Source organism: Pygocentrus nattereri, chromosome 20 (assembly GCF_015220715.1).
Source record: "Pygocentrus nattereri isolate fPygNat1 chromosome 20, fPygNat1.pri, whole genome shotgun sequence".
Lineage (NCBI taxonomy): Eukaryota > Metazoa > Chordata > Actinopteri > Characiformes > Serrasalmidae > Pygocentrus > Pygocentrus nattereri.
The window spans coordinates 23,260,226-23,274,592 of NC_051230.1; the positions used below are offsets into that span (position 1 = coordinate 23,260,226).

The 14,367-nt window shown below is 39.2% G+C and overlaps 2 protein-coding genes across 4 annotated transcripts in view; both read left to right on the plus strand.

Annotated features, from left to right (window-relative positions):
- The window catches only part of LOC108414237, an 89,458-nt gene that overhangs the window by 33,629 nt on the left and 41,462 nt on the right, over positions 1 to 14,367 (plus strand). The gene's annotated exons all lie outside the window — the stretch shown is intronic.
- On the plus strand, positions 1,343 to 12,572 carry LOC108412200 (gastrula zinc finger protein XlCGF49.1-like). Of its 3 annotated transcripts, none has more exons than XR_005129217.1 (3): positions 1,343 to 1,435; positions 4,534 to 4,644; positions 4,919 to 5,584. XR_005129217.1 is itself a non-coding variant. In XM_037531639.1 (3 exons), exon 3 carries the CDS (start codon positions 10,461 to 10,463, stop codon positions 11,271 to 11,273), a length of 813 nt encoding a protein of 270 aa, XP_037387536.1. In that variant the 5' UTR covers positions 1,358 to 1,435; positions 2,783 to 4,644; positions 10,329 to 10,460; the 3' UTR covers positions 11,274 to 12,572. The 3 variants fall into 3 exon arrangements, 1 of the variants encoding a protein (XP_037387536.1); XM_037531639.1 differs by lacking the exon at positions 4,919 to 5,584 and adding an exon at positions 10,329 to 12,572 and having other exon boundaries at positions 1,358 to 1,435; positions 2,783 to 4,644; XR_005129216.1 differs by lacking the exon at positions 1,343 to 1,435 and having other exon boundaries at positions 2,783 to 4,644.

A 14,367-nucleotide genomic window follows, 5' to 3' on the forward strand; every position in this document is an offset into this window, starting at 1 on the left:
GATTGACTGTCAGCAGCACCAGGTCATATGCGTAGAGCAGGAATTTCACTTCCATGTGGTTTAGGGTGAATCCAGGAGCTGCAGACTGTTCCAGTAATGCTGCTAACCCGTTTATATAAATGTTGAACAGGGTTGAACTCAAGCTGCAGCCCTGTCTCACCCCACACCCCTGATTGAAGTACTCTGTTCTTTTGTCGTTCAGATACATATATGGACTTGATTAAGTCATATACTTTACCCTTTACACCACATTGTAGAATCTCACTGTAGTCTCTCTCTTCCTATCTCTCATTCTCTCTGTCTCTCTCTCTCTCTCTCTTTCTCTCTGTCTCTCTTCCTCCCTCTCTCTCTCTTTTCCCATCTCTAGGTCTCTATTTCTTGCTCTCTCTCACTCTCTTTGTCTCTCTATCTCTCTCACTCTCCCTCTGTCTTTCTCTCTCTCTGTGTCTCTCTCTCACACTTCCTCCCTCTCTCTCTCTTCCCTTCTCTATGTCTATCTCTCTATCTCTTGCTCTCTCCCTCTCTTTGTCTCTCTATCTCTTTCGCTCTCCGTCTCTCTGTCTCTCTCTCTCTCTACCTTGGTGTTTGTCTTTAACTGTGAGAAGCTATGTAGCTGTTTAACTGTTTAATGCAGTAATAATGTCTGATTCTGTATGAAGTGATCAGCATGATTAGTGAAATCAGTGATTAGGGAGCTGATGGGCAGCAGGACTCTCACAAAAATTACATTATAAATTAAGCAATCTACTCATAATTTGATCATTTTTTTTTCCTATTAAATCAATTTAATTAAACAGTAAAATCCTCTGCACAGTCTTTCAGGGATTCTGAAATACTTTATTGGAAAAAGAAACTAGGATGTCTTATGTAATCATTTAACCATGAAATGCATGCAGTTTAATGTAAACCTTGTTCCTTACACAACTCACAGAAAGGTGTGTAGATGTGCTCTAGCAGAGTGAACTGTGATCAGTATCAACTCTCAGAACTTTAGCTTACGAAAAATATGAAAAAGTAACTCAGTACTTAAGTACTTTTTTCAACTAACTACTTATTTACTCTTTCTTGAGTAATTTTATTTACTAATGCTTTTACTTGTACTTGAGTAAATTATCAGTACAGTAACGGTACTTGTACTTGTAGGGATTTTCAGTACTCTTTACACCTCTGCTTGCCATTACCCAGTCAGAGCGCCGGAGGCGGGGTTTGACTGAATAAGGGTGGGATTTACAATAACGGCCTGTTTCCGTGATCGCTTGGTTTCCAGCGTGAAGCCGCTTCAGGTCAGGTGGTGGCGCTAATTCTGTAAGTATAACTTTCTCCAACTGCACTAAAGCGGAGAAGCAGAAGGTGGTGTTGTGGTCAGTAGACCACGCCTCCGTGCTCATATACTGAGGAATACAGAGGATCAGAAACAAGAGCTGAACTATTGAAGGTAGGAAACTGTCCGACACTTTAACGCTCACTGTTCTTCCTTCACTCTCAGACGAGCAGCTGGAGACACATTAGAGTTTAGACAATAAGATTTGATGGATTTAAAATAGATTCGCCAACACAGAAGCAGCTTCACTCAGACGTGGCTGAGTGATGTTATGCTACATTCAAGAGCTCCTCAGAAGGCTGTGTGTACCAGATGGTTAACTAGTAAATAAGACGGCGCTTGTTGTTCAAAGAGAACGTTACCGTAAAAAACAAAGCGGGGGGATCTGGAAAATACGGGTCCCAATTTTTTATGTGTAAGCACACAGATCTAATAGAAACGAGTCAGGTATTTTTTCCACATTGACTTGTAAGTTTAGCGTTTTTCAGTCGTCTAAAAGTTCCATGGTCGAGTTATACGTCACATCGTGTGTCATCTAGAATCCCGTGTTTACTCACTGCAGCCTAAATCCGTTCGAGCGCAGTTTACAAGTGATAAACTGTCATTTCTCAGTTTCCGAGACCAACAGTTTGGTTGATAATGTTTTCCCAGATATGTATGGAAAACGTAGAGCATACAGGGGCTCTGTGGGATGCTTTTCCCATCTAGTATATTCGTGCGTACTGAGTGGACCCCATACCTCAATTCCATATAGCGCAATGGGCGCAATTACACTATCAAAACTTTTACACCAGATTATAATTGGGATGTCTATATTTTGTGGAATTGTTTCCTGATGGCGTAGAGAGGTCTCCTTGCTTTCTCTTTTAGTGCCTTCACTCCCACATCAAAGTTTCATGAGGCACTGATTTTCAGTCCTAGGTAATCATAGTGTAACGAATGTTCTAGTATGTTCTTGTATGTGGGGCCAGAGTGAAAAGGTGTCTGTTTTCCTGAGACCTGGCTTTTTTCTGGAAGATTACAATTCTAGTTTTGTCCAGATTGACTGTCAGCAGCACCAGGTCATATGCGTAGAGCAGGAATTTCACTTCCATGTGGTTTAGGGTGAATCCAGCTGCAGACTGTTCCAGTAATACTGCTAACTCGTTTATATAAATGTTGAACAGGGTTGAACTCCTGAAGGCAAGAAAAACAAACCATGAAAAAAAGAAACATTAAAAGAATCTCTAGAATAGAGAAATCATTTCAGCAGGTCAGCATGTTTGCACACATAATACACATAACCTCACACACAAAGGCTTAACTAAGACAAAAGCTTAAAGAAAATCAGATGGCTGAGAGAGAGAGAGTCGCAACCAAGACTTGGCTCTTTTCGCCCAGGGTCTGGACATTCATAAGTAACTCTAATATTTTATATACTACTTGCCCTAATAAGTGTCTGCAATCTAAATCTTTTTGAAGATATTAAAGAATCAAAGAATATCAACAAAACTGAATAAGGATGAAAAGGAGTGAAAAATACTTCAGCCACTGAGTTCCTGTGAAAGGAAGGAAAAGGCCTTCACTTTATTGAGCATCAAATTGCAAGATGGTTCCCGGTCAACCACAATGCAAAGAACATCGCAAAACATTCCTTTTTATTCCCCTCTGGGGTGATGGTGTGATGAGGTAATCTCCCCATCCCATTTACACAATTCTATACCATTTTAGTCCCCATCATGTCCTTACACCTTTTTTGGTAATCTTTAAACCCAAACGCATATGATGTCTTGTTTTTTAAAACCCACTCTGTTCTGACTCTTACCAGATTGTTCTCTCCTTACAGTGTCCTCTTGTGCAACTCTCCGTAGGGCATCTCACACAACCCTCCATATACATACAAGAACAAACCTCTGCAATAACTTAAACTGTCATCTGGTACAGCTCCCTTCTGTGGGCCCAGAAACTCTTTCCCCATTAGAAAGTCTACTGCATACAGTCCATAGTCTGCTTCGTAATATTACCTTATTAGGAGGGCTCTCTAGTCAGCCAATGTTTTAGTTTATTGATTACTAATCAGGGAATGTTTTGTTCAATCTTTCCCATCAAGAGAAAGACAGAGGTGGGGGTGAGCGAACCGCAGGTGTTATCCTCATCTAACAGAGACTTGGTCAAAGCATCTATACCTTTATGCAAATTATATGTAAATTAGATATACTCTACATGTTCAAACCTAACCTATTATAATGCATACTTGGAAGGGCTCAGAAACAAAGCAAAGCATAGTATCACTGATGAGATTCAGTCAACAAAGACAGTATCCCTCATGCTAGCAATAAACTAATGCTTATCATTTCCAAAACATAACCTGATTTTCTGGGCTTTAAATTACAAACGGCCCCATCTGTTATACGTAACTGCTGATACAACTTCATTACTCAGCTAGCTGGCTTCTTAGCATGCTAAAGCCTACACGGTTAACAAGAGCGAAAATGAAGACAATACATCATGGTTCTGCTCTACTAGCCAGACAAAGCAATTAACTTATGTGCATTAAGTACATTATGCTCAAACTTTGCATTGCAAAGTTAGCCAGTTAGCTGACTGAGGCTGAAGGCGAGTGCTTGCCATTTGAATAATCTGCTCTTCACTGTTGCTTCCTCCCCTTCTGTAGTGAGTTGGCCACTTGTGTAATATAGCTGTGAAGCACAACCAGGTGGTAGGTCGAAGTAGGAATGGGCAACTTAAAAGAGGATTGAAATGTGCCTAAATAAAATGGCAGAACTCATGCAGATAACAACATTATAATGTGATGGGAATTAGCTGTAGCTTGTAAACTAAGATTTTAATACCAGGACTGAAAATACTGTAGTAGAGACATGTTGGATAGCTAAAAAAAAAGTCAACTTAACAATGAGGAGTCTAATGTGTAAGAGAGAGTTAAAAAAATGTATTCAAAATAGTCAACAGGGCTGTTGCAGCAGTAGCAAGGGGGTGGGGGATGCGCTGGCATGGAAAATAACTACTTGAAAAACAGAATCAGTTAGACTAGCATAATTCATCTTAAGGTAGTAAATTTTTTATGTAGATATGTATAAGAGTGTGTCCCTTTATGGTCAGAGAATAGACTCTATGCCCACTCTTTTTCCGCATTCCGAGTCAGCCAGCTGTTTCACTTCCAGTGCTCGTATCCAGCACATTGACTAAGGCGTTTTTCACTTGGTTGCTTCAAGACTTACCGGGACAACTTACTTCTGGTCAACAACATTGGTCGCATTGTGCCAAACACCAGCAAGAAGTAGAAGGATTTCAAACTATTTGAAGCTACATCCACATTTATGAAGGTAAGATTTGGCCGTGTAATCATAACCCATGCAATGTTTGTGTACTAGCAAATGCTAGCGTAGCGACACTGCTATTGTTCTGTGCCTGTGTGTCAATCACTGCTAAAATTTTCCTAACGTTATTGTCGATCTCAGTTTCAAACAAGGATTCAAAGATAAATAAAGACAAATAAAGATTTGGCAACAATTTTACCCTTTATACATTGAGTGCATATGAACTGTTATTTGTTTTGTATTTGTGTGTGTTTTTTTTTTTTTTTTTTCTTTCCCCCAGACCTCACTGTACTCATGTGTTCTCCTTTATAATGAAAGCTGTTTGAACTAACCGAGCTAAGGAAAGTTGTCTTGCAGCTTCAGTGAGAGAGATTCCTATTCGTCAAATCAAGTTTCTGTGAATCGTATCAATGCTGTGAATCTAATACTACTAATACTCCTTTATAACAAAAGTTCAGTCATTTATAGTTTAGAAATAACATTTTATTGTTTAACTGGACTAGCAGCACTTGCAGTATGTACTGTAACAGTTTTGTGTTTTTTCAGATTGTGCTTCCAGTGTACCTGTGTGGCAGGTACAGCTTTGTGCAAACATGTGCCAACACTTTTGTACTAGACTGCACATTGTTCTGACCAGAAGCCCACCTCTCCTCCCCTCAAAAATGACCTTTCCTTTTTTTTATCTCTATATTTTTATTATTTACATCCTTTAAATAGATTGAGATAGAATCTACTTGAAAGTAAGCTTAATTAATTGTACGTGACAAATTCCATTTACTGTTTATCGGAAATAGTAGTAATTGAAATATTTTATCATTTCATTCATTTATTAGAGCTCAGTAAATTACAACTGTTACATCAATGAAATGTTGCTGTTAGGTGTTCCATTTCGTAATTGTAAACATGCCCTGAGTTTTCATAATTTCAAAGCGGTATCCATATACAATTTAAACATGTTTTACTATTATTATAATTATTTATTATTGTTGTACAAATGTCATTTTTATATGTATGTAACATTTTTTAAATATAGGAAATGATTAACAGTGTAATAAAGATACATGACTAGCATTGGAGTGTTTCTGTTGTCTTGAATGTAGGGGAGCAGGACCGACAGGTGGGTGGGCAAAAAAATCGAGTAATAGTTAAATTTAATTTATTATAATAAATCAGTTTTCAATAATGAACAATATAAAACATTTCATGTAAGCACATTCAGATAATTGCTATTTACAAGATTTACATTTTGTCTTCAAGACATATATCCTCTGATAGGCTTTTTTGGGGTTGGATATAGTGGGAGGCTAACACCTCTTCCATGTTCAAAAAGCCCCAGAGAGGAGGTCATTTTGGATTACAGTTGACTAAATATAAATGCAATACAACACAGGCTCCCAACCCTGGTTCTTCAGGACTCCTGCCCTACAAATTTTAGTATTTTCCACAGACTCAAGAACATCCTCTTTATTAAATTCCGGACTACAAACGCAGGTATGGTAGCTAATGGTAAAGTTCTCCCTCCGAATAGGGACAATTCATTTTCTCCTGGTTTCTGCAACGGAGGGAAATGTATAAAACCAAAGCACTTACTGGAGGGTTGACACAAAGGCACACAACAATGTTCAGCTGTAGCGTGGTCGGTTTGTTAAAACTTATTTTCCTGAGACATTATCGCCACTTAACAAATTTACATCAACAGTACGAATACCGAAAGTGTTGTAGTTGGCTGAGATTTTCCCAGAATTAAGTCAGTGCTCTCCGTGCATATAGCCTATTCTCGTCCAGTCTTGATCTCTTGCAATTATTACATAATCTCCTGATTGTGGTTTTGTGCTGACCATTATCATTCAAACTAGGTATTCTCCACAATTGAAAAAGTATGATACGATGGTGTTTTGATACATTTTTCCGTACAAGTAAAAAAGGAAATAGTGCTGGCTTATTTGTTACTGCCTTCAAAACCACCTGTCTTGATTTATGTCAACCTACTGTAAAATTTAGCTGTCAACATTCACATGCATTGATGCGTAGCAATACAAGCCAAAAACAGGCAGGGAAAAATAAGCTTTTGTTGTTGTTGTTGTTGTTTTTTTGTTTGTTTGTTTTTTTAAAGAAAAATGTTTAATTTCAACTTTTATATGATCTTGTTAATTATACTACTTTCATTGTTCTGGGGCAATGTGAATCTTACTGTACTGCGTTGTGTGTCTGCTACTAGCTGCTAAATTTCCTCCATCCATCCATCCATCCATAGTCTATGCTCCCATTGTGTTTTTCCCCACCATGCTGGAAAACTGAGCTGTCTCCAGCCATCCTGCCAGTTTTTTATCTCTTCCCTGTAAAAGAGTTTCTTCCTCAACCCCCTTCCTCAGCTTGTTGTTTTCAGCCCCCTTCCTCAGCTCGTCTTCAGCCCTTTTCTTCAGCTCCTCTTCCTCATTCCCATCAGCTTCTATTATATTAATCTCTGTAGTCCCTGATGACAAAGCCAAATAGACAAACTGATTACAGACCAAAAGTGCCACTGAACAACAAACCAGTATTTTAAATGGGATTATCTGTTGTATTGAAGTGTGTTTATCCAGATGGCTAAGCTTACTTATGATGGTTTTGACGCATCCTGTCACAAGCAAACTGCCTGAATTTAAGCACTTTAATAAAATCTACAAAAAGAAACATGTTAAATGTGTTACAAATAAGCAGTCAACCAGAACAATAAAGACAGGAGACAAGAATAACTTACATTTGTAAATGAGAAAATATATTACTATCTGAAGGACTATCGCTATATGAGTTAAAGTCCTCATAGAGAACAATCTTATCGTAGTTCTTGGATGCAACTGATAATAATTCAGCAATTTCTGACAACAATTTACTATTTTGCTTTGGAGGTATGTATATTACAATAATTAACACAGACATATCATTAAAAGGTTGATTGCAATATACTCAAAAGACATGAATTCACCAATAGTAGTACTTTTGCAGTTACGCAAAAATGAATGGGGTTTAATTAATGGGGTTTTGACCATGCGTGTTTTTCGTTGATTTTTTTTTTTTTTTAATTACATGGGGTTTGATGACTAATGAGCTTTAGTGTTAAGGCAGCAGATAGAGGGGGGAATGGTAACAATTAAGGAGACATTGTTTATATCATTAAAGGAACTTACCTGTCTGCTGTTGATACTACTTACCCATCAGTTGTCTGGTGTCCAGTCCAGTCAGGCCTGGTGTAGTACTTTCTCAGAATTCTTGGACAAGATAACAGACCCATGGTGGCTTGAGTATAGTCTGTCCCTGTGGTAAAATGCCAGTTGCTCCCAGAAAACACTCCAGTTTCTGATGTAGCCAATGCCATTGTTCTTACACCAGCCTTGGAGCCCGTAGTGCAGCATGTAGAGCCTGCTGAACACCTTGCTTCTTCTCTGGTCGGTGGGTAGTGGTCCTGAGATGACAATCCTGGCCTTGGTTCTCTTCTTAATGGTGTCTAGAAGTAATCTGAATTACTCCTTTAAGGACCTGGCTCTGACAGAATGAGATGTCATTCACCCCTGCCTGAATTACCATAGTGCAGACGTCCCCGTGTTTGCTCAGAGTCACGTGAAAACGCTTGGAAATGTCCAAGACCCGGGTGCCTGGAAAACAACAAACAGCAGAATTCCAAGCAAGCTACCTTAAGATGTCTCACTGCTGAGTCTCCAATTATAACAACACTCTCCTGATTCTCTCTCCAAGGCACTGAAGCAGGCGGTGAGCTGAGGACTTCAAACTGGTTACTGGAGGTGAAATCCAGCAGGGGAGGAATCCTTCTCTTTCCATGGCCACGCTGGCATTCCCAGCCCTGCTCTGGTGTGGGTGTGAAAATGAGAAGGCAATCCTGGTATTAATGGTGATAGGACCGCTCCATCTGGTGGAGTAGAAATCATCACCTGGCCTGTTCCTGAAATCCAAACGTGCAAAACATGCAACCTGTTCAGTCAAAAAAGGCGTGAGACATTTTATAATTTCATTAAAAATAGTAACTCATTTAGAACTTCATGGCGGTAACACAACTCAAAAACATTGGAACAAGGCTATTTCTATCATTGTGTCGCATGCCCTCTTCTTTGTCTAGAAAGTGGAGAGACCAGTTTTGGGAGAGGAATGTTGACCCATTCTTCTGATGTAGGATTCTAGCTGCTCAACAGTCCAAAAATTGTCTTTGCCAGATTTTTGTTTCATGATCCAACAAATGTTTTCTATTAGTGAAAGGTCTGGAATGCAGGCAGGCCAGTTCAGCACCTGGACTCTTCTTCCGCAAAGACATGCTGTTGTGGTGGATGCAGTATATGGTTTAGCATTGAAGTATGCAAGGCCTTCCCTGAAAGAGATGTTGTCTGGATGGGAGCATATGTTCAGCATTGATCGGTGCCTTTCCAGATATGTACAGTATTTCAGAAAAGTAACAGGCTGGGTGGTCCATCTCCTCTTGAGTCTGCAGGACACAACAACCATGGGCTCCAAAAAGAATTTCAAATTTTGATTCATCTGACCACAGAACAGTTTTTCACTTTGCCTCAGTCCCTTTTAAACAAGCTTTGTCCCAGAGAAGACAAAGCTGGTTTAGCTTCTTCTTTGTACGATACAGCTTTAACTTGAATAGAGTTGGGCAATAGGCCAAAATGTTATCATAATGAACAAAATTCATATTGTTTGATATTGATACATATTGCGATAAATGTCAAATTATTATTTCAAGTTTGAAGGCTGATTTTTATCAGCTGGAAAAACACGGCTGCAGTTTTTGTAATAGTCATAATTTAAGAAAGATTATTTTTAGCTGTCTGGTGATGACAGTGCTACTTTTGTGTCTTGTTTGATCTACAGTATCATCAGTTCGCTGTGTTGTGCGAGTGACGGAGCTGCTTCAAGTTAGCCAGCTGCTAAAAACAGTTAGTCTAGAAAGATAACGCTCTCACACTTTCCAATGCCCCACAGTTTCCTCCGTTTACTTTTGTTTAAATCGTGGCTGTAAGTTGCATGAACCCACTTATTTCTAGTTGCTTGGGAATGCACTAATACTAAAATATGACTTTTTGAGCGTTGTAACAGTGCTGTTGTTGTGAGGATCAGATGTTATTTAACGCTGCTAAAGCTTGTTAGGATGTATGGAAAGAGGTGAGTTCACTGTAAGACAGTACGTTTCAGCTATTACTACTCAGTTCACCCTTCGCCTCCATCTCTAATCATGTCTTGCGCTCTAAAGGTCATTTATTTTTGTTTTAATATCCTCAGATAGCTGTTTATGTGAGTCTTTGGGTGTGAAGTGTAAACACCTTAATAGATTTAAAGATATACATGACTTGGATTACAAGCTAATGAGTGAAATAGCTTAATCAGCACAATGGCACAAACAGGGCATAATGGTGATGGTTTTCAATAGTTCAGGCCATTTTTGCATTAGAGAAATTTAGCTTAGCACCGGGATTTCCAATGTAGGTATGACTCTGACTAAAGAATGACAACACAACTTCAGTGGTCTCTATGTCTGTTTAAAGTTTTAAGTAGTTGGGTGATTGGCTTTTCCACATCAAATGGAAGTTTATTCTTTCTTTACACTTTCTGCCAATTGACAACTGAAGCATTCATGATTTGAATAAGAATACTTTTGTTGCATTGCACACTCAGCTTATATTTCTTTTTTCTTTCTCCAGAAATGAAAGATGTCCTGTTTGAAGTCTTCTCCTGCACCTTCTTACCCATCTTAAATGTGCTTCCATAAACACATCAGGACATTCCACCTAGAGGAATGTTAAGCTGCTGAAGCAGGTGATATATATATAAATATGGCATCTGGAGAATCTTTCAGTTTTCAACAAACGCCATCCCGTACCCTTCACATGAATGCATCACACAGACAAGCACAGAAACGCAGCAAGGAGAGAACTCACTATTGCTTAGAGTGTGGAAAGAGTTTTACTCAACAGTCTCATCTCAAAATACACCAGCGCTTTCACACTGGAGAGAGGCCTTATCACTGCTCAGTGTGTGGGAAGAGTTTTACTGTACAGAGTAATTACCAACAACACTACCGCATTCACACAGGAGAGAAGCCGTATTACTGCTTAGAGTGTGGAAAGAGTTTTAATCGTCAGAGTAATCTCCAAGAACACCAGCGCATTCACGCAGGCGAGAAGCCGTATCAGTGCTTCGAGTGTGGGAAGAGTTTTAATCGTCAGAGTCATCTCCAAAAACACCAGCGCATTCACACAGGAGAGAAGCCGTATCACTGCTCAGAGTGTGGGAAGAGTTTTAGTCATCAGAGTCATCTCAAACAACACCAGCGCATTCACACAGGAGAGAAGCCGTATCGCTGCTCAGAGTGTGGGAAGAGTTTTAATCAACAGGGTCATCTCCAGGAACACCAGCGCATTCACACAGGAGAGAAGCCGTATTACTGCTCAGAGTGTGGGAAGAGTTTTAATCGACAAAGTAGTTTTCAAGAACACCAGCGCATTCACACAGGAGAGAAGCCATATTACTGCTCAGAGTGTGGGAAGAGTTTCAGGCATTCAAAAACTATGACAAAACACAAGTGTACCAAGAGCATGGTGGAACAGGGCAGTAATGAGTGTAACCTTAACACATTCCAGGAGTAAAAGTCTCCAGGGAGTGGAGTGTTTGTAGGGGAAAACCACATGCTGTTTAACCCTATTTCTAAAATATAAGCATAAAATGAAATATTATAGCACCCTCCACAGGCTCTTTATTTCAAAATGAAGCTCAAAACCTGAACATGCCCCTCCTCTTGTTGAAAAATTTATATTTTGTTGCTCCTTTGAGTCCTACACATTAACTAGTTAATGTTGGCAATGAAAGTGCCACTTTGTCTTCCTTTTTAATCTTTAGATGTTTTCTGTATGCTGTATGCTCAGAGTATTCTTATTGAGGACTTCTGCAAAGGAGATATTACTGCAACAGTGGAGTTTTGCTTGTGCTGGGCAAAACTGAACAGCTTTGTAAAACAGACACAGTAGTATGAAGACAAGCTGAGAGATGTACTGATGACCTCTCCTCGGTATGGTGTATGCATGCATGCCTGTTCTATGTGGCATAAAGTTGCATACAGGCCAGACTACAACTCATCCATGAAATTTCCATTACTCTTTTCAAAGACATGAAGGACATATGTTGATGTTCTTTGTGGTGCTTGGAGAATGATTGTTCCTTGAGAAGTGTGCTGTGACAGAAGGACTTATTTATGCCCATCTTCAGGCTAACCTGTCAGACATAGCAGCGGCCTATGGTACAGAAGTTGGAACAGTGTATGTTCATCATTGTAGAACTGTGTGAAAGGTGACCAATAAGGATGTTCAAGTCCATGATCCTCACTGAAGGCAATTCTTCCTGACACCGATATGATCTGCACAATGGATGCTAACTTTGTTTATATTGATTTAACATGTACATGCAATTCTATATGTAGATTAAGTCTGTGTTATCTATCTATCTATGTATCTTTATCTCTCTCTCTCTCTCTCTCTCTCTCTCTCTTTCTCTCACCATTTAGTTCACTAAGTATTTTACACATACAAGGAATTTGTCTTGGTGAGTGCACACAGGTAAGATACTAAATAGACCAGATGATGAAAATAGAATATATAATAAGAGATAGATATAGAAGAGCTAGCATGAAAGGAGCTAAAGAGATTAATGTGTGAATAAATAAAATGCGAATAAGTACCTATGTGGAGAGTCTGAAGAAGTGAACTTTTGTACAGGAAAATGTGGGGTGAACGTTTGTACAGTTGTAAAAATAAGCATTGTGGTTCAGAGGAGTTATGCAGTTATACAGTAAGGGGGTTTGTTGGTTGTATATAGTGAATGTCTTACAACACCAATTCCAATGCAGTTGGGATGTTGTGTAAAACATAAATAAAATGTTGACTCTGTTGTAACACGTGAAGAATGTGGCTTGGCATTGTCTTGCTGAAATAAGCAGGGACGTCCCTGAAAAAGACGTTGCTTGGATGGCAGCATATGTTGCTCCTAAACCTTTATGTACCTTTCAGCATTAATGGTGCCTTCACAGATGTGCAAGTTACCCATGCCATGGGCACTAACACACCCCCACACCATCAGAGATGGTGCCCGGAGGACACGACGTCCATAATTTCCAAAAACAATTTGAAATGTGGACTCGTCAGACAACAGGACACTTTTCCACTTTGCATCAGTCCATCTCAGATGAGCTTGGGCCCAGAGAAGCCGGCAGCGTTTCTGGGTGTTGTTGATCTATGGCTTTCGCTTTGCACGGCAGTTTTAACTTGCACTTGTAGATGGAGCGACGAACTGTGTTCACTGACAATGGTTTTCTGAAGTGTTCCTGAGCCCATGTGGTAATATCCATTACAGAATGATGTTGGTTTTTAATGCAGTGCCGCCTGAGGGATCAAAGGTCACGGGCATTCAATGTTGGTTTTCTGCCTTGCAGCTTACTTGCAGCGATTTCTCCAGATTCTCTGAATCTTTTGATGATATTATGGACTGTAGATGATGGAATCCCTAAGTTCCTTGCAATTGCATGTTGAGAAACATTGTTCTTAAACTGTTGGACTATTTGCTCACGCAGTTTTTCACAAAGTGGTGAACCTCGCCCCATCCTTGCTTGTGAATGACTGAGCCTTTCAGGGATGCTCCCTTTATACCCAATCATGACACTCACCTGTTTCCAATTAACCTGTTCACCCATGGAATGTTCCAAACAGGTGTTTTTTGAGCATTTTTTCCCCAGTCTTTTGTTGCCCCTGTTCCAACTTCTTTGGAACATTTTTGCAGACATCAAATTCAAAATGAGTTAATATTTGCTAAAAACAAAGTTTATCTGTTTGAACATTAAATATCTTGTCTTTGTAGTGTATTCAATTGAATATAGGTTGAAAAGGATTTGCAAATCATCATATTCTGTTTTTGTTTATGTTTTACACAACGTCCCAACTTCCTTAGAATTGGGGTTGTAGTATTTCAGCATGTTTGTTATATTTTTAAGGAAGATGCATATGTTTTTATTTCCTTTGGATGAATGTAAGAAGTGAGAGAAAAGTTAAAGGAAAGAGACTGAACCTGTAGTTTGTGTATTTGTGTTTGTTACTTGTCAGTATTACAGCAATCAAAAAAAGGAACAGTGCAGTGAGTGATAAACTACATTTGCAATAGGAGTTTCTTTTTCTTCCAGAATGGCTGAATGGTGGAAATAAGCTGCTCATTATGAGCTGCAGTGTTGAATTTTGTGATCTAACGCTCTCTGCCTCTCTCTAAAATTCTTTGCTCTTGTACAGTGTGCAGCTTTGCATGATTTTTAACTTCCAAAGCAGCATTAATCTTGAAGTTGAAGACTCTTGTTTAAAAAAAAAGTTGGATGATAACTAGTCTAAGTTATATGCATATCTAGTTATTTCTCCATTTCTACCCATCTTTACAATAGAAAGCTTTTAGGATTTATGAGATTCTGGCACTGCTCTCAGCTCACTGGAGAAACTATTAATTTCACTTCAGATGCTCAAACCTCTTAAAGCCTTTCTCTTTAGGAGAGGTAGAAAACTGTAGAAGAAGTAGTTCAAATGCTAAACCCTGATGCTGAGCAAATCTTTTTCTTAAATACATTATTGTTCAAAGGTTTAGTCAGTATTTTCAATAATACAAAGCAATTCAGCTCCAGCCCTGCGATGGACTGGCGACCTGTCCAGTGTGTAT